Source organism: Arabidopsis thaliana, chromosome 5, assembly GCF_000001735.4.
Source record: "Arabidopsis thaliana chromosome 5, partial sequence".
NCBI lineage: Eukaryota > Viridiplantae > Streptophyta > Magnoliopsida > Brassicales > Brassicaceae > Arabidopsis > Arabidopsis thaliana.
In genome coordinates, this window is record NC_003076.8 from 23,133,190 (window position 1) to 23,151,695 (window position 18,506).

At 36.0% G+C, this 18,506-nt stretch overlaps 2 protein-coding genes, 1 long non-coding RNA gene and 1 pseudogene across 4 annotated transcripts; 3 read left to right on the forward strand and 1 right to left on the reverse strand.

The window, feature by feature from the left end:
* Window positions 1-575: 575 nt before the first annotated feature.
* On the forward strand, window positions 576-808 carry AT5G08705. Its single transcript, NR_143098.1, has one exon. It is a non-coding gene; the product is annotated as an other RNA (long non-coding RNA).
* Window positions 809-2,335: 1,527 nt separating this feature from the next.
* AT5G57126 lies at window positions 2,336-6,217 on the reverse strand (annotated as a pseudogene; the record flags this gene model as incomplete). The annotated part of the gene is made up of 1 exon: window positions 2,336-6,217.
* Window positions 6,218-11,757: 5,540 nt separating this feature from the next.
* Window positions 11,758-16,426, forward strand: AT5G57130 (Clp amino terminal domain-containing protein). Its single transcript, NM_125095.4, has 4 exons — window positions 11,758-12,203; window positions 12,301-13,637; window positions 14,471-14,687; window positions 14,776-16,426. Exons 1-4 carry the CDS (start codon window positions 12,102-12,104, stop codon window positions 16,204-16,206), a joined length of 3,087 nt encoding a protein of 1,028 aa, NP_568849.2. The 5' UTR covers window positions 11,758-12,101; the 3' UTR covers window positions 16,207-16,426.
* Window positions 16,427-16,690: 264 nt separating this feature from the next.
* Window positions 16,691-18,488, forward strand: PAP28 (purple acid phosphatase 28). Its single transcript, NM_125096.3, has 4 exons — window positions 16,691-16,922; window positions 17,003-17,150; window positions 17,230-17,642; window positions 17,735-18,488. The coding sequence occupies exons 1-4, from the start codon at window positions 16,737-16,739 to the stop codon at window positions 18,179-18,181; spliced, it is 1,194 nt and encodes a 397-aa protein (NP_200524.1). The 5' UTR covers window positions 16,691-16,736; the 3' UTR covers window positions 18,182-18,488.
* The last annotated feature ends 18 nt before the right edge of the window (window positions 18,489-18,506 follow it).

Sequence of the window (18,506 nt, forward strand, 5' to 3'; positions counted from 1 at the left end):
CATTAGCTATAATATTCATCCAAAATTTGTGAAATTGTTGATTTGAGATTTTATATAAAAAAAAAACCGACATTTGACTACCCAAATAAATTTGGTTTAGTTTGTTATCATTATACAACTCAATCGCTTATGATAATTTTTTCTCAGACAAACAAGAACCTAGATAAGGCTACAAATTATTGGCTTGTAAGTGAACTTTTTTATAAAATATATTTATGAGCAGAGACACAAACAAATGGTGATTTCTCAATGCCTCGAATCTGTCACCGTTTGAGATTAGAAGCGTCATAGATATACACGAGTATGTTTAATTCAACTGTCTATATGTAAGCTTTCTTCCATCAAATCAACTATAAAAGCTTACATAGAATCTGACAATTTCAGACAAGATATTCTTTTATATTCTTGTACAAATTTGTTTGCTATTGGTTAATATCGATTGACATTTGTAATAAATATTATGATGCCTTGATCCATCATTTATTGGTACATATAGAAAGTGTTAGACTAACACTTCTCTGCGTTGAAACATATATATGACCATGCATGGGATGAAGATAATCAATTATGGAACCAATCACTCCCGATCAAGTGGAAGGTTTCAAAGAAAGAAAAAAAAAGTGGAAAAAAAGTTGAAAGGTTTCAAAGAAAGAAACTCTTGATCAAAGAGAGGGTTTGGAGAAATGAAGAATTGCGCAGTTTGATTGCACGCAAAAATGCATGTTCAACAAATGAAATCATCATCATCATCGACTCCCTCAGTACATGTATACATGAGATGATGCTGCGCCTACAAAACCATTAATTGGAGGATTATTTTCTAGATCTTAGACACGTAATACTTATAGATGTTCAATTTCACTGTAAGAAACACTATTGTAGCATAGAGCTTTGTATTTTAAATTTTCATATTCTTCTTATGCATGTTTTTGGTAACGAAGCATTGGAAAATAAAATCTCAAAAGCTCTGCATCCTATTTACGAAAGGGAGACTATGATTCTTTTTCCTTAATTCCTTTGTTGTGTCTTACCCATTTCTTGAAAACGATGTGCTTTATTTTTTGAAATTTACATAACAAAACTACCTTACAAGTAAGATACAGTTTCATTTGAAGCTATTCTTGCTAATAAATTAAATTTCTTCTCATTTTCATTGATGGTTCAACTCTCACATTTTCGCCAAAGATTATACAGAAAAATCATGATATTATATATCCAGACCCAAATCTAGGCAACATATTTTTTGCGTATGTGTTTCTTTGTTATAATAATTACGATATCATATCATGAAATCATAATCACAAACATAAAACGTTTAAGTTTTGACCAATGCGCGTACTTTTAACTTTACCATAAAAAAAATTGCATAATTCACATTACATATGCGCGTACTTTTAAGTGTACCATAAAAAAATGCGTACTTTTACATTAATCTTGATTTCATCTAAAGAAACCAGACTAAAACAACGATTTCTATACTTCATCATATTGATTATGATTATAAATTTATAATGTTAACTAAACTCTGCATAATAAAATGGAAATATTGTTTAATTATCTTTAACAAAAAAAATATCGTTTAATTATCAAACTAAAAGGTTATCAAGAACATATTTTTTCTTGCGCGTATAGTTTTACTTTTTGGTAGTTTTTTTTTTAAAGCCTCGCTTAAGTTCTGTTTAGAAGAGTATTGTAAAGATCTAACTTCACTTCAATCTCACAAACACACGAATCAACTTCAGCACTAAGAATCGAATTGATCAGAACTGAAAGAAAGTAAAAGAAAAGCTGAACACAGAGAATTTAACGAGTTCACGTTCCAAACCGGAACGCTACATCTCGCCGGAGAAACCTCTCCGGAAATCCACTAGAACTTGGAAACTTAGTCTCTGTTACAATGCTTTCAAGCTTTCTCTCACTACACTCCTATCTCTCTTTGATCTCAACAAACTCTTATCCCGATCTAACGGAATTACAGAGAAGAAGAAGAAGATATAGTTACATAGCTCATGCGAAAAGACCAAAACGCCCTCAAGCTTGTTATGACTTTAGTCAGCTCGCCTCACGTGTTATGACTTTAGTCAGCTCGCCTCACGTGTTATGACTTTAGTCAGCTCGCCTCACGTGTTATGACTTTAGTCAGCTCGCCTCACGGGTTACGCTTGAATCACAACAGACTTCGAACCCTCTCTTTCACCGAGTTTCTCCCACACTTAGACCCGAAGATTAAAATCTGAGTCACTTCTTACAATTCTCCACCTTGACTCTGATTGTCTTCCTTGTCTCAACTTGTTCTAGTTCTTGGATCTCCCCTCCGGTACCTGAGATTCACCTCTCAGTTCTCAGTAACTCGGAGCATATGCAATGCTCCTTCAAACTTCTCCACGGGCAATACCTTTGAAAAAATATCTGCAGGATTGCATTCACTTGCAATCTTCACCACTTTAACCAGACCTGCATTTATGATATCCCGAATGAAATGTAACCTGATATCAATATGCTTTGTTCTTTCGTGATGTACAGAGTTCTTTGCCAAAGCAATAGCACTCTCTGAATCACAATTCACCTCTACACTTTCCTGTGCAAAACCAAGTTCTTCAGAAAAACCTCTCAGCCACAAAGCCTCTTTAACAGCATCAGTTAATGCCATATATTCTGCCTCTGTAGTAGATATAGCTACCACCTTCTGTTGCCGTGATTTCCAGCTAATGGTGTTTACACCAATAGTGAAAACATAACCTGTGATTGACCTCCGGTTATCATAATCACCACCATAGTCAGAGTCACAGTAACCTCTTAATAAGAAGTCTTTATTCTTTCTGAAGCAAAGCTTCTTTTTCTCTGTCCCCTTCATGTACCTCAAGACCCACTTAGCCGCTTGCCAATGATCCTTTAATGGTCTACTCATGTAGTGACTGATCACTCCAACTGGATAAGCAAGATCTGGCCTCGTGCCTATCATTGAATACATGATGCTTCCAACAGTGTTTGAGTAAGGTACAATCTTCATTCTGTCAAATTGTTCTTGATACTCTTTTTCAGTAGCTGCTCGGAGCTTGAAATGGATTCCTAATGGTGTTGACACAGGTTTAGCCTGATCCATCTGACTAGATCTCAAAACTTTCTTCACATAACCTTCCTGTGACAGAGTCAACACACCTGCAGCTCTATCTTTAGCAATCTCCATGCCTAAAATTTTCTGAGCTTCACCCAAATCCTTCATCTCAAACTCTTTACCCAGTAACTGTTTTAACTCCATGATACTTGACTTTTCTTTAGCAGCTATCAACATGTCATATACGTATAGGAGTAGATACACATATGACCTTATCACTTTGCTGCTTCAAGTATACACAGCTGTCATAAGCGCTCCTAGTGAAATCAATACTCTTTATAAACTCATCAAATCTCAGATTCCACTGTCTAGGAGATTGCTTTAGACCATATAGGGATCTTTTCAGTAAACATACCTTTTCAGGGTATTTCTTATCTTCAAAACCTTCAGGTTGAGCCATCAATATCTCTTCATCAAGAAATCCATGTAGGAACGCTGTTTTAACGTCCATCTGATGTAGCTCCATGTCAAATTGAGCCACCATTGAGAGCATAAACCTGATAGACACATGTTTAACAACTGGTGAGAAGATTTCATTATAATCTACACCTTCTTTCTGTGTAAAACCTTTGGCTACCAGCCGAGCTTTAAATCTAGGTGCTTCCACTCCGGGAATACCAGCTTTCCTTGTGAAGACCCATCTGCAACCAATGATTTTCGCATTTACTAGTTTATCTACTAAGTCCCACGTGTGGTTTTTTCCCATGGATGATATCTCTTCTTTCATAGCTCCATTCCATAACTCCCAATCTTGATCACTTAATGCCTCTTGGTATGTTTTAGGCTTAGACTTACCCCCATCTTCTGTATTGTAGGCAAACCCAACCATATTAGACTCATTATATCTTCTGTTCAACTTAACAGTCCTTTTCTCCCTGTCTCTTACTAGTAGGTAGTTACTGAGATCCACTTCTTCAGTAGAATTATCACTACTGCTTTCTTCTTCTTCATAAGTTTCTGTCTGCACTTGATTCTGTTCATTAATAATCTGTTCTTCAGTAACTCCACCTTACTCAACGCTTTCTTGTTCTGTAATACTTTGATCTGTGATATTAGATATCAGCGGATTAGAACCTTCTCCTATGTTCTCCATGACTTCTTCATAGAAACTGTTCTGAGAATCAGTTTTAAGGTCTTTGTACATCATTTCCTCTCTGAATATCACGTTTCTACTAATGACACACTTCTTTTCTTCAAGTAGCCAAACTTTATATCCTTTAACACCCTCAGGATAGCTCGTGAATATTCCCTTCTTTGCTCTAGGATTCAACTTCCCTTGATCTGCGTGTACATAAGCCAAACAACCAAACCTTCTCAATGAACTCATATCCGGTAACGCTCCTGTCCATCTTTCTTCTGGCAGCTCAAAGTTCGTTGCAGTAGAGGGAGATCGATTTATTAAATACACTGCTGTAGCAGCAGCTTCTGCCCAAAATCTCTTTTCCATACCACTTTCACTTAACATGCTGCGAACTTTATCCATTATAGTTCGATTGAGTCTCTCAGCGACACCGTTCTGTTGAGGTGTGTAAGCAACAGTCTTGTGCCTTACAATGCCTTCCTCTTTACAAAACTTCTCAAAGTAATGATTACAGTACTCTAAGCCATTATCAGTTCTGAGTTTCTTAACCTTCTTATCAGACTGATTTTCCACCATTTTCTTCCATTCAACAAATTTCTCAAAAGCTTCATCTTTCTTCTTCAGAAAATATATCCACACTTTCCTGGAATAGTCATCAATGAAGGAGATGAAGTATTGACAGTTTCCCAAAGATGCTGGATTATGAGGAGATCCCCATAAATCTGAATGGATATAAGCTAGCTTCTCCTTTGTAACATGCTGAGCAGATGGGAAACTGACTCTATGATTTTCTGTCCTTTTAGAACAATAGAGCATCCTATAACCACCTTGAGAATACCATCTTGAGACTTGAACCAGCATCCTTTGTCTTCTAAGGTTCCTAAAGAAATTAGGTTCCTAGACATTGTTGGCATGTATCTCACTTCTGTTAAAGTAATATGTGTCCCATCAGAGTTCTTGATTCTTATGTTTCCAATTCCTTTTACCTAAGACAAAGAATCATTTCCCATTTTAACATAACCAGATTTCACTTCTCTAAAATCTGAAAACCAATCTCTCCTTGGTGTCATGTGAAAAGAACAGCCTGTATCTAGAACCCATTCGTCTGCAGTATTCCCTGAAACAAATAGATTCTCTTCTTCTGCCATAAGAACCATTGCTGGATCATATTCAGCTTTAGCTATACTCGCTTCTCCTTTGTCTGAACTTGATCCTGATCCTTTATCTTTGTTTCTTTCAAGCCATTTGAAACACTGTTTCTTAAAGTGTCCCTCTTTACCACATATCCAGCATACTCGCTTACCATCTCGAGACTTAGATCTTGATCTCCCTTTACCCTTATTTCTTTGGTTATTGTTGGAAGATCCTTCTTGTCTTCCTCTAGCAAAATTTCCTTCTGATACAGATCGATTACTCTGTGACAACTCTCTTTCTTTGTCTCGAGCTGCAACCATCACATCATCTAACCTCAACTTTTCTCGGCTATTACTATACTTCATGGTTTCAACTAAACCATCATATCTTGAAGGCAACGAACTTAGCAACAGAATTGCTTGAACCTCATCAGTCACCTCAATCTGCAAATGATTCAAATCAGCCACAATCTTTAAGAAATCATCAATATTCTCATCGATTTTCTTGTTTTCTTGCATCTTAAAAGTATAGAAACTTAGCTGAGTAAAGACTCTATGAGGTAGAGATCGAATCATGAACAATCGATCTAGAGTTCCCCAAGCTTCTGCTGCAGTTTGACATAGCTCGATCTTTCTTAAGACCTTATCTGCAACATTAAGGAAGATCACATTCTTCGCTTTATCACATCGCTCAAGCCTTGCTGCATCATCTGCATCTCGTTTCTTCTTTTTCTCCGGATCTTCTTCTTCTTCTGCAGTGAGCGGCGGAGACGATGTTCCGATGACAACATCCTTAAGTCCAATGACGCTTAGATGTGCCATAATCCTTGTTTTCCACAAAGAAAAATCTCCTGATCCATCAAAGATCACGATCGGAGTTCCTGCCATCTTAGATTCGCACTCGCTCAACAACCGTGAGCTCTGATACCAATTTGTAAAGATCTAACTTCACTTCAATCTCACAAACACACGAATCAACTTCAGCACTAAGAATCGAATTGATCAGAACTGAAAGAAAGTAAAAGAAAAGCTGAACACAGAGAATTTAACGAGTTCACGTTCCAAACCGGAACGCTACGTCTCGCCGGAGAAACCTCTCCGGAAATCCACTAGAACTTGGAAACTTAGTCTCTGTTACAATGCTTTCAAGCTTTCTCTCACTACACTCCTCTCTCTCTTTGATCTCAACAAACTCTTATCCCGATCTAACGGAATTACAGAGAAGAAGAAGAAGATATAGTTACATAGCTCATGCGAAAAGACCAAAACGCCCTCAAGCTTGTTATGACTTTAGTCAGCTCGCCTCACGTGTTATGACTTTAGTCAGCTCGCCTCACGTGTTATGACTTTAGTCAGCTCGCCTCACGGGTTACGCTTGAATCACAACAGACTTCGAACCCTCTCTTTCACCGAGTTTCTCCCACACTTAAACCCGAACACTAAAATCTGAGTCATTTCTTACAAGTATCTCAGCTATTCTCAAAAGATCAAACCCTCTTTATGATCCGGTGGGTTCCTTTGTAGACTCAATTTTCATAAAAGCTTGATCGATCGAGATTCATGCTTCATTGGGATTAGAGAAGAAAAGAGAGAGTAATGATGATTAGTTTCTTTATCTTTTCCATGCAAAAGAAGAAAAGCATTAACATTTGAAAAAAAGGTAAAGAAAATAATTAACACTCTTTTTTTTTTTTTGCCTTTTTTTATCCCTTGGATTTAACCTTCTCTCTTTACCTTTTTTTCCCCTTCTCCTTTAATACTTTAATGATCACTCCTGTCCCCTTTAGATCCGATGAACACCAAAAAGCCCTTTTCCATATAAAATTAACATGCGTTTTTTCTTCTTTCTAATTTCATATCTATTCTACAGTCTCATACCTAGCTAATATCTTTTTGAATAATTTATTATTATAAACACTAAACCTCAAAATTAATGCGTACATATATTTTTCGCAGCGATACGTAACACAAAGTATAAATACTTTTTAAGTTTTTCACGATGACATACATATATTAGTAATATTAAGCACGTAAGTTCTATCACAAATGACAATACATAATCGGCCCGTCTATACTAGTTTGCGAGACACTGATTTAGATCCATATTCGTAAATATCATAGAACAATATATAGGTCTACCCTTTGCGTTGATATACCTTTAACAAGAGGGATGTGTTACATCCACATTTAAAGTTAATATAGGTATTGATGTGTCAACACTATAATTAAAGTTGAATTTTTACTGCACCAGATAATAATAATTTAAATAAATAAGTACAAAAATTAACTAGCACAAACATTTATAGGCAAAAAGTATCTTGCATAATGTATATATATATATTTTTTAAATGTATATATGTTGCTCTGATAAGAAGTAAGTAGTAGTATTGCAGAAAATTAAAGGTTCGCCTTTTATTCGTTAATGCGATAAACAAATTAGTGGAAACCGTATAATATGGAACGTAAAGTTATGTGCTTTCATTTTCACACTCCCATGCATTTTCACCTTTTTCAATTTTTTATTTTAGAATTTTGTAAACCTTTTCCTTTGTTAATTTTCTCGCCAATATATCCAAACAAAAAAAATCAAACCCGTGTTTTTATTTGGCATTATTGGTCTGATCATATACTTATGCTAGCTAAACCTAAACGTGTTTTTAACTTTCAAACTCGTTATTAAAATAAATAAAAAATTTCAAACTCTGATATTTTTCTTTCTTATTGATTATAATATATCGACAATCATCGTTGCGATGTTTGATGTAGTTTCAGTTTCAGAGTTTGTAAATACTTCACAAGGTAGAAAAAGAAATAGGTGTAGTTTATTATTTTCTTCTTTAAAATTTCCAAGTTCAATATTAATTATAACTGTCCAAATATCAAATATTAACAATAATGGTCAAAAGCACTATCAAGACACCGAATCGATTATGACACCTCATGGGCTTTAAGTCTTAACGATTCTATTGATTGATCTCAAACTTAGAATAGATTTCCGTTTTCGATGAAGTTGCTTATATATCTTTTAATATATAGACTCAAGATGCATTTGCAATGATGGGGTCATCTTTGTATTCCAAACTATTGCTGGATATATGTAAGGCAAAATGCAAACCAAATCATTAGAACTCCAAACTTTGCCACTTTAGCTCCTTATCAGTATTAAAGAAAACTTCATTTGCATTTTTCTTCATCAATCTTTCTCTAAAAGTATATACTTTCCTTGCAAATAGAGTAGTCTCAATTAAATATATTTATATTTGGTCTTTCTCTCATTTCATGGGTCCTATGGGAATATTATTCCCCAATGATTTGGACTCTCTCCACCATAATAAGACCCATCTTGGCTTCTTTGATTACACAAAAGTTAGAAGTTATGATCATTACACTAAACTAAGAGCAAAGTAGTGCTCCAATATTCATTAGCTAATATCATGTAGAACCAAAATCTTTAGCTTTCTCTTTGCCTTTTTTCTTTTCTTAATGTTAAACATTTTTCTGTGTTTGCTATTAATCATGAGGGTATATAATCTACAAATTAATTAAATAGTTTAGCCAAAAGCAACCCATGATGTGTATTAGTTTTGGCATGAATTAATTTCAACTCTAGACGACATTTTTGACTTCGAAGGTTAGAAACAAGATCGAGTATGATATCACAAAGATGTCTTGATTATCTGTATTAGCAAAGAATTATGATAGATTAGATTTCTTCATGCAGTGGTAAAGCGTATATTTTTGTTTGCTATATTTGTTTTCGATGATCAGAAAATTCCAAAAAATAAAACACAGACTTATCCACTAAACCTTTTAAAAGTGCAGTACTGTTACCAGTTAAAATGTTATTCAAGTCGCAGTGATAAAAATCTCAAAAGTATATGACAATTTTCATTCGTAGCACCTATATATTTGCATTTTTACATCTTCCACTTCGAATTTATTGATTGAGGCTTCGACCTCTACTACAAATGTTTTCACGAATATATCCATTGCAAAAATTTAGCCACAGACGAACAATGCCGATACCGCATTGATGACTATACTATTACTAATCTTATGGTACGTAGTATAGCACATTTGTTTTAGGATTATAGTTTGTAATGAAGAACTACAGCTGTTGGAAAAAAAAAAAAAGAGTTATCCGACGATAGAAAATGCAGCATATAGAATTTGTAATGAAAAACTACGTCTTTGAGACGACGTAATCTAAAGCAAACACTAATCTTCTATCTTGTTAATCCGTTTCATTTTTTTTGCTGTGAGTTCTTTTATCGGTCAAACAACAAATGCATGGTGGGGTTAACACCAAAGTCCTTTTACCACGTGGTTTTAAACTAAATTACTTAATTATACACATGGATAAAGACATATATGTTGATGAAGAGAATATAATAAAGCCCTTTTACCATGAAGTTTCTTTTTCGAATTTTGACCGAAAAGAGATTCAATAAGATCCGTTATATAGATGAGAAGTGTTATTGGGAAATAAAGCAAGAGTGGCAAGTGGACGATAGTGTGCTTGCACAATAGTCGAGAGAAAAACACATTATTTTGAGTTTAAGGAGTCCATTAACACCATGATCAAACCAATTACTATCTATTCAAATTCAAGATTAATCACTAATTTTCTAGCTTTTTGAGTAATTACATTCGCATTTGATTGTTCTTCACTTAAATCAACTTAATTTTATGATGAACCACAAGACTATATCTATTTAAGTATTTATAGTAAAACTTCAATGTAAGTTCTTGTAATGAAAACAAAGAGCGTTTTTGTCCACTATCTATATGTTACAAACTTACAATACAATTCGTTTAAGAATGTTTGGTGGGAGATTTTCACATGCAACATATCTAATGTGGGCAAGCAAGAGATTGCTTGAAATAGACCAATCCTCGAGCGATATCCGCGGGCAACCATTTTAATCTTGGTCCCCTTAGCCGCTTTTTGAATCAAAATCTTTTAAAGTTTCTTTATTTCATGAAATCAATCAATATTAAGAATTTTTTGGAAACATACAAAATATTTATAGTTACAGTAGTTAGTTCGTCATTACCAATATGCAAAGTTCGAAACATGTATTAACAAAGATGATTCTAAAGCTAATTTTGGGCGACATTCTAAGTTTTTGCTTCTTTTTATAGTTCTTTTAGTTAGTGGGGAAAAAGAAGTATTAAAGTGGGTTGTTGGGATTTTTATGGTAAATAACATTGTTGGGAATTTTTGTATCAGACAACTCAAAAATATATTCCCTCTGTTTCTTAAGTACTATATGTTTTTGTGATTTTTGCACAATTTAAGTAATTATTTGCAATACCAAATTAAGTTTCAATTTATTAATTGATTATTATAAGTTTATAACTAAGATTTACATTAAATTGAATTTAATAGGTATGAGTAAGAAAATGAAATATTACTGTCACAAAAATAAATCTTAACCCTTTTTTGTTTGTACCGAACACATTTCATTTTGTTTTCCTTCTTCCTTTACTTCTTCTCTTTATGCAATTCTTGAGGATCGTTCTCGTCACACGTTAGCACTTAGCCTTAGCAGACCAGAGGAGCTACAAGAGTTTTTTTTTGACAAATACCTTTCACTTAAGACCAAAATTGATTGAAGTTTATATAAAATAATAAATGATTATGTGGTATAAACAAAAGGAGGGAGAGATGAGACAGAAGGTTGCTTTTGCAGTATTCCGGGAATGCAATGCTGTCTCTCTCCGAGGATTGGCGTGAGTGAGTGAGAGAGAGAGAGAGAGAGTCTCATTCATCTCTTTTGTCCTTCTTGTAATTAATTGGTTTTCACTATTACAATAAAAATGATACTATAATTTTCGATAAAAATATGCCTTTATTGGAGATTAAACAAATGCGAGTCTAAATAACCTTTTTAGGACCAACCTAAGATATACATAAAAAGATCAAGAAGATCTTTGTTTGGTCACTCCTACGCACATCAATGCAAAAAGAGACAAAACTTCTCTTAACCAAGAAATGAATAAATTTTTACTTTTTACAAATGTCCAATTCAATTAGCATGCATTTTAAAAACGATTTTTTCTCCACAAGTTATTAATGTGTAAATTAGTATATATTTGAAAAAAAGACAGCTTTTTTTTATGCTCTTATTCGCTAATAATGACCAAAAATTAAAAGAGATATGATGAGTACACTGAAGCTGCACTGTTACTGTAAAACCAAATGAGAGGAGAGGAACAAAGAAAAGAGAGAAGACAAAAAAGTTGAGTGAAATGCAAAAAATCAAAAGCATACAAAAGCTGCTCATTTGTCCAAAAAGAAACCCATCATAAAGTAAAAGCATTATAATGAGATCAAAACCCTTCGAAAAATTTAAAAATAAAAACCAACTTTTTCTTAAAAAATAATTCAACAATAGGAACAGAAAACACACAGCATGAAATAAGTATAAAGGAACCAGCTTGGTCTAATTTCCTTATCTGTCTAAAACTCTCTTAAACCTCTGTCTCTTCTCTCTCTTTCTTCTCTTACTTATCTTCTTCTTCTCTTCTCTCATTTCTTGAGTTCTCTCTCAAGACTCTTCTTTTCTTCAGTCTTCAAACATAAGAAAGGAAGTTCCTTTTGTTTCTTCTGTTTTAGTTCTCTTGTGGGTTTATCTATTTGGGGTGGTGGTTAAAGGAGGGAGCTTTGGGATTAGAAGTTTTTCAGTGAAATCAGAAAGCTTTCGAGAGAGGTTTTTTTCAATTTCAAAACGTGGGGGTGGGGGGTTAGGGTTAGGGTTTACAAGTTATGCGAACAGGTGGTTATACGATTCAACAGACACTCACTACAGAGGCTGCTTCTGTTTTGAAGCACTCTCTCACTTTAGCTAGGAGAAGAGGCCATGCTCAGGTTTCTTAACAAAACCTTCAACATTTTGTTAAAGTTTTGATCTTTTTGATCTTTCGATGTTTTATTAATGGAAAAGTTTTTGTTTTTATTGTTTCAGGTCACTCCTCTCCATGTTGCAGCTACATTACTGTCATCAAGGACAAGTCTTTTGAGAAGGGCGTGCATTAAATCTCACCCTGGTTTTTCAACTAATTACCAGTTTGCCCCTTCTCGTCTTCAACATCATCATCACCATAACCAAAACCATCCTCTTCAATGCAGAGCTCTCGAGCTTTGTTTCAATGTCGCACTCAACAGGCTTCCTACTGTTCCTGGTCCTATGTTTCATGGTCAGCCTTCTCTCGCAAACGCTCTCGTCGCTGCACTCAAAAGAGCTCAGGCTCACCAAAGACGCGGCTGTATCGAGCAACAACAACAAACGCAAACGCACCCTCAAACGCAGCAAACGCAGTTATTGGCAGTCAAAGTAGAGCTTGAACAGTTGGTTATATCCATTCTTGATGACCCGAGTGTGAGTCGGGTCATGAGAGAAGCTGGATTTAACAGCACCGCCGTGAAAAGCTGTGTCGAAGATTGTTCCGTTTCTTCCGTCTTTTACGGTGGCTCAGCCGTCGGAGTCTTCTCTTCTCCAAACTCTCCCGATCAACAACAACAACATCACAACAGCATCAACCGACTTCACCACTACCAAAACCCTAAAGATTTCAACTTTATAAACCCTAACTTCCCTTTATGGCAAACCCATTTCTTAAACCAATCTCCAGACCAAAACCCACTTCTACTTTCCTCCTCCGCCTCTCATCATCACCAACAACAACGCCTGAGAGAAATCGATTTGAAACTCGTCGTTGATGTTCTTATGAGGAAGAAAACGAAGAAGAAGAACCCAGTGATCGTCGGAGACTCAATTTCGTTCACTGAAGGTTTCGTTTCAGAGCTAATGGCAAAGCTAGAGAGAGGAGAAATCGATCAAACCGGTGAGTTAAAGCAAACCCATTTCGTCAAGTTTCATTTTTCGCCAATGGCGTCCAAGTTCATGAGAAGAGAAGACGTTGAGCTAAACATAAAGGAGTTAAGGAAGAAAGTGCTCTCTTTAACAACGAGTGGCAAAAATGCAATTATCTTCACTGGTGACTTAAAGTGGACAGTCAAAGAGATTACAAACAACAACAGTGGTGGAATCAATGAGATTTCTTCATCTTACAGTCCTTTGGATCATCTTGTTGAAGAGATTGGGAAATTAATCACTGAGTGTAACGACGATGGTGATGATGATGATTGTAAAACCAGAAAGGTTTGGGTAATGGGAACAGCTTCGTTTCAGACATACATGAGGTGTCAAATGAGACAACCTTCGTTAGAAACACTGTGGGCACTTCATCCTGTCTCTGTCCCTTCGTCAGCTAATCTTGGCTTAAGCCTTCATGCGACAAGGTAAACTCTTTTTCTTACTTTTTACCATTAATTACTCTAAAGTAAAATAGTCTATTTTTTCACAAAAGTGAACTCTTTTTTGTGATGTTGGTCAAAAAGGTATTGCGTAGATAGTGACACTAGCTAGTATGTCTATGTTTAAACTTACAAAAAAATCGAATCTTTGTGTCTAGTTTCAAAACAATAATGTTGTGTTTTTGCAGAGCTTACTTGAAAATGGTCCTTTTAGAGTCTGTCTTTGTTCTCTGACTTACTCAGATCAGTGTCTCATTGAAGCCAAAACCCTCTGTGTCCTCCATGCCTGTCCATTCACACATATACAGTCTCATTTGATAAATTATAAAACTGGACCTACATAGGAGTCCACCTATGTGTAGATAAATTATAGAGATGTGACATTTTATATTCCTTAGGAATTTTTGGATATTAGAATTTCATGATATGGAGATAGGTAACGGATTAGATATGATTGGTGTAATATTCAATGGTTATTGCTTGTAGACAAAATTAAAACATCGTAGAGAGAATATATCCTGCAACAGGTTGATAATAAAGCTTGAAACTTTTCAATTATGTGTTTTCTTGTTTTGTTTTGTAGCAATGTGTGGACACTTTTACCCCTTTTACCACTTTGGTCAATTAGTCTCAAGTTTTCTCTTTTATGTCTGATAGCTAAGAGACCGTTCTATATTAGGGAAACATCTTGTCTTTTTGTCTACAGGGCTTCTTTTAACAACAATCCAAAATCTCCTTTTACTTTTCTGTTTTGTTTTTCAAATGTTATTTGCGATATTGCCACTGACCTCTGGTTTTTGACCGTTCGTTTATTGCAGTGGACATGAGGCAAGGAACATGAGTACTGTGAATGCAACAAAGTCACTTTCTGGTTATGATAAAGCTGAGGAAGAAGAGACAATAAGCCATGTTCTGAGTTGTTGTCCTGAATGTGTTACTAGCTTTGACAGAGAAGCCAAATCCCTTAAAGCTAATCAAGACAAGCTCTTGCCTTCTTGGCTCCAATCTCATGATGCAGACAGTTCTTCACAGAAGGTACAACATTTGAAATTAAGTACACAGAAAAATGATGGATTCAGCGATACATCAAAGGTCTAATTCTTGTGTTTTGATTGTGTTGTAGGATGAGTTAATGGGATTGAAGAGAAAATGGAACAGGTTTTGTGAAACTCTACATAATCAGACAGGACAATTGAGTATGATGGGCAACTATCCCTATGGCTTGCCTTATGGATCATCACATGAGTCTTCGAAATCAACTTCTTTGATTGATTCATTAGGTTTGAAGCCGAATCAGCGAGCCACAAACTCGATTGCTAAATTCAGACGTCAGAATTCTTGCACCATTGAGTTTGATTTGGGTGGAAACGAACATGAGAAGGGTGAGTCGATCAATGAAGCTGAAGATGACAAGGGAAATGAGACGGTCACTCTTGATTTGGGGCGTTCTCTGTTTCGATCAGATTCCGTAACAGATACGAGACTGAAGCTCAGCGCTTTGGTCAAAGCTTTGGAGGAGAGTATTCCAAGGCAAACTGTGACAATGCGTCTTATCGCTGAGAGTTTAATGGATTGCGTGTCAAAGAAGAAAGACAGTTGGATTATAATCGAGGGCAGGGACACAACCGCGAAGAGGAGAGTAGCTCGTACTGTATCTGAATCTGTTTTCGGATCTTTCGAGTCTCTGGTTCATATTGACCTTAAGAAGAAAGGAAACGAGTCAAAGGCCAGCCCGGCAACGCTACTTGCTTATGAATTGAAGAACCCTGAGAAGGTTGTGTTCTTGATTGAAGACATTGATTTGGCAGATTCCCGCTTCTTGAAACTCCTTGCTGATCGGTTTGAGGACAAACGGAGGATTAAAACCGGTATCGATCATCGCCAAGCCATCTTTATTTTGACAAAGGAGGATTCAAGGAATGTGAGAAACAGAGACTCTGTTTTGCAAATTGGTTTGGAGATCACGGCACAGAGTCCAGGGAAAAAGAGAAAACCCGAATCGGATTTATCGATCGAGAATGGGTTTTGGATGAAGAAGGAAGTGTGCTCTAGGCAATCGAGTTTCAATAGCTCTTACCTCGACCTGAACATAAAAGCTGAAGACGAAGAAGTAGAAGGTGAGATCAGTCCAATTTCAAGCGATTTAACAGGAGAGGAGGAGACAGAGTTCTCCTCTTCAAGCAACTTTCTAAACCGGATTCAAAACCGGTTTGTCCTAAACAGGTCATGTGAACCAGGTATCGAAAAAGGTATGATAACAGCAGCTTTCAGGGAGATTTTTCCTGAGAGGGAAGAAGGAGGCGGAGTTAGGTTTAGCGTGGAGGACAAGTTAGTAGAGGAGCTTTACGGGATTCAAAACGGTGCGTTTGAAAGATGGTTAAAGGAGGTTTTTCAAACGGGGTTACTAACGGTTAAAAAGGGAGGGAAAAAGGATACGGGTGTAATTAGGATGGTGTTTGGGGGTATAGTTGACAACAAAGGATATGGTGGGGGTGTTGGTGGGTACATGGCTACATTTCTTCCGAACAAAGTCCAAGTTTCCAAGTTCGAGTAGTAGAATCTTTCGGTTAAATTTCTTTTGTTTCTTTTTCTTTCGTTCTTTCTTTTTCAATATGTAAAATTTCCATTACTAATGTGGGGGTTTGACTGGTGTAACTCTTTTCTTCTTCGAATGTAATATAAATGCGTTTTAAATTTGGGAAAATATTTTTATTAGGATTATGTAAGAAAAATAACATCTTGCATGGATGCTGTTAATGACTATGGTAATGGAACAAAATAACATTTGCATAGATGTTAATGGTACAAAAGAAGTTTCAACGTAACAAAGATTGGTTACGAAAAAAAAAAAAAAGTAACAAATTGGTTAAAAAAAGCAATAGTATATTGGGCTGAGTATGAAGCCAAAAAGCCCAATAGGCTTAAAACCGCCATAAACACGAAATAGAATCTACCAAACGCAACGCTATTTTCGAGTATGCGATTGCAAACGCGATAACGAACTTGAAATCAAATTTTGGAAAGTTAACAAGATTTTTATCTTCGTTGTCTCCGTTTAACGAACTGGCGAATAACAAAGAGAGGATGAATTGTTCAATCGGAAACTGGAAACACACTGTTCTCTACTTAACCCTAATCGTATCTCTTCTCTACTTCATCGAATCCCTAATCTCACACAAATTACACATCAACTACAACAAAATCCGCCTGAAAAGATCTCCGAATCTTCCTCTACGATTCCGTGACGATGGCACATTCAAAATCCTCCAGGTCATGATTTGTTTCATCCTCTATCATCATAAATTGTGCAATTCGCTGCTCATTGATATGATTAATTTGATATCTAACAGGTCGCGGATATGCATTTCGGAATGGGGATGATTACTCGATGTAGAGATGTGTTGGATTCAGAATTCGAATATTGTTCTGATCTCAACACTACTCGGTTTCTTCGTAGGATGATTGAATCTGAGAGACCTGATTTGATTGCTTTCACTGGTAAAAATTCATGAACTAATTGATATGTTCAGAGAAGGTTTAAAGACTAAATTGATTCTGTTTGTTGATTATGAATTAGGGGATAATATATTTGGATCAAGTACTACTGATGCAGCTGAATCTCTTCTTGAAGCTATTGGTCCAGCTATTGAATATGGAATCCCATGGGCTGCTGTTTTAGGAAATCATGACCATGAATCTACTTTGAACCGTTTAGAATTGATGACTTTCCTTTCTCTTATGGATTTTTCTGTTTCTCAAATCAATCCACTTGTTGAAGATGAAACTAAAGGAGATACAATGAGGTTAATCGATGGATTTGGGAATTACCGAGTGAGAGTTTACGGTGCTCCTGGTTCTGTGTTGGCGAATAGTACCGTCTTTGATCTCTTCTTTTTTGATAGTGGAGATAGAGAAATAGTACAAGGTAAACGAACTTATGGATGGATCAAGGAATCACAACTTCGTTGGCTTCAAGATACTTCTATACAGGTAATGAGGTTAAGCATCTGTCAATATATTTAGTGGAAACCTCACATAGATTCATTACCTCTAAGTAGACTCACTGACTAGTGACTAAACAGGGTCATAGCCAGAGGATTCATGTTAATCCGCCAGCGTTAGCCTTCTTCCACATCCCAATATTGGAAGTTCGGGAACTGTGGTACACGCCCTTTATCGGTCAGTTTCAGGAAGGAGTGGCATGCTCTATTGTTCAGTCTGGAGTCTTACAGACATTTGTGTCAATGGGAAATGTAAAAGCTGCGTTCATGGGACACGACCATGTTAATGATTTCTGTGGAACTCTAAAAGGGGTATGGTTTTGTTACGGTGGAGGATTCGGATACCATGCTTATGGACGACCAAATTGGCATAGAAGAGCAAGAGTGATAGAAGCTAAGCTTGGGAAAGGAAGAGACACATGGGAAGGAATCAAACTTATCAAGACTTGGAAACGTCTTGACGACGAATACTTGAGCAAAATAGACGAACAAGTCTTATGGGAAACTTCCGACTCATTTCTGAAGTGAATCTAAGGACAAAACATATAAGGTATTAATCTCGTTCTTTCATAAATGGCCACCTTTTGATGTTTTGTGTGAGAATTTTCTGAGTCTCTGGAATCTATTGTTGTGAAAAACGTTTTTCTAATGGTCATCACAATCACAAATTCGTTATACGATTTAACGTCAATTTCATTAGGACAAAACCCTGTCGAAACATATGTGAAATGAAGGACCGTATTTTCGTTTTGGGATGCTTTTGAAATGGTCTCTTCGTTGCTGTTTCGGTGTGTTCTCTTTGACTATTTGGCATTTTTTTTTTTTTTTTTTTTTTGCTGCTCTTTAATTAGCT

Bases quoted from the DNA above. Each gene is read 5' to 3' on its own strand.
- PAP28 (NM_125096.3), top strand. From the start codon at position 16,737: ATGAATTGTTCAATCGGAAACTGGAAACACACTGTTCTCTACTTAACC. The intron at 16,923-17,002 runs GTCATGATTTGT...GATATCTAACAG, and splicing joins GCACATTCAAAATCCTCCAG to GTCGCGGATATGCATTTCGG. The intron at 17,643-17,734 runs GTAATGAGGTTA...GTGACTAAACAG, and splicing joins TTCAAGATACTTCTATACAG to GGTCATAGCCAGAGGATTCA.
- AT5G57130 (NM_125095.4), top strand. From the start codon at position 12,102: ATGCGAACAGGTGGTTATACGATTCAACAGACACTCACTACAGAGGCT. The intron at 13,638-14,470 runs GTAAACTCTTTT...CGTTTATTGCAG, and splicing joins TTAAGCCTTCATGCGACAAG to TGGACATGAGGCAAGGAACA. The intron at 14,688-14,775 runs GTACAACATTTG...ATTGTGTTGTAG, and splicing joins CAGACAGTTCTTCACAGAAG to GATGAGTTAATGGGATTGAA.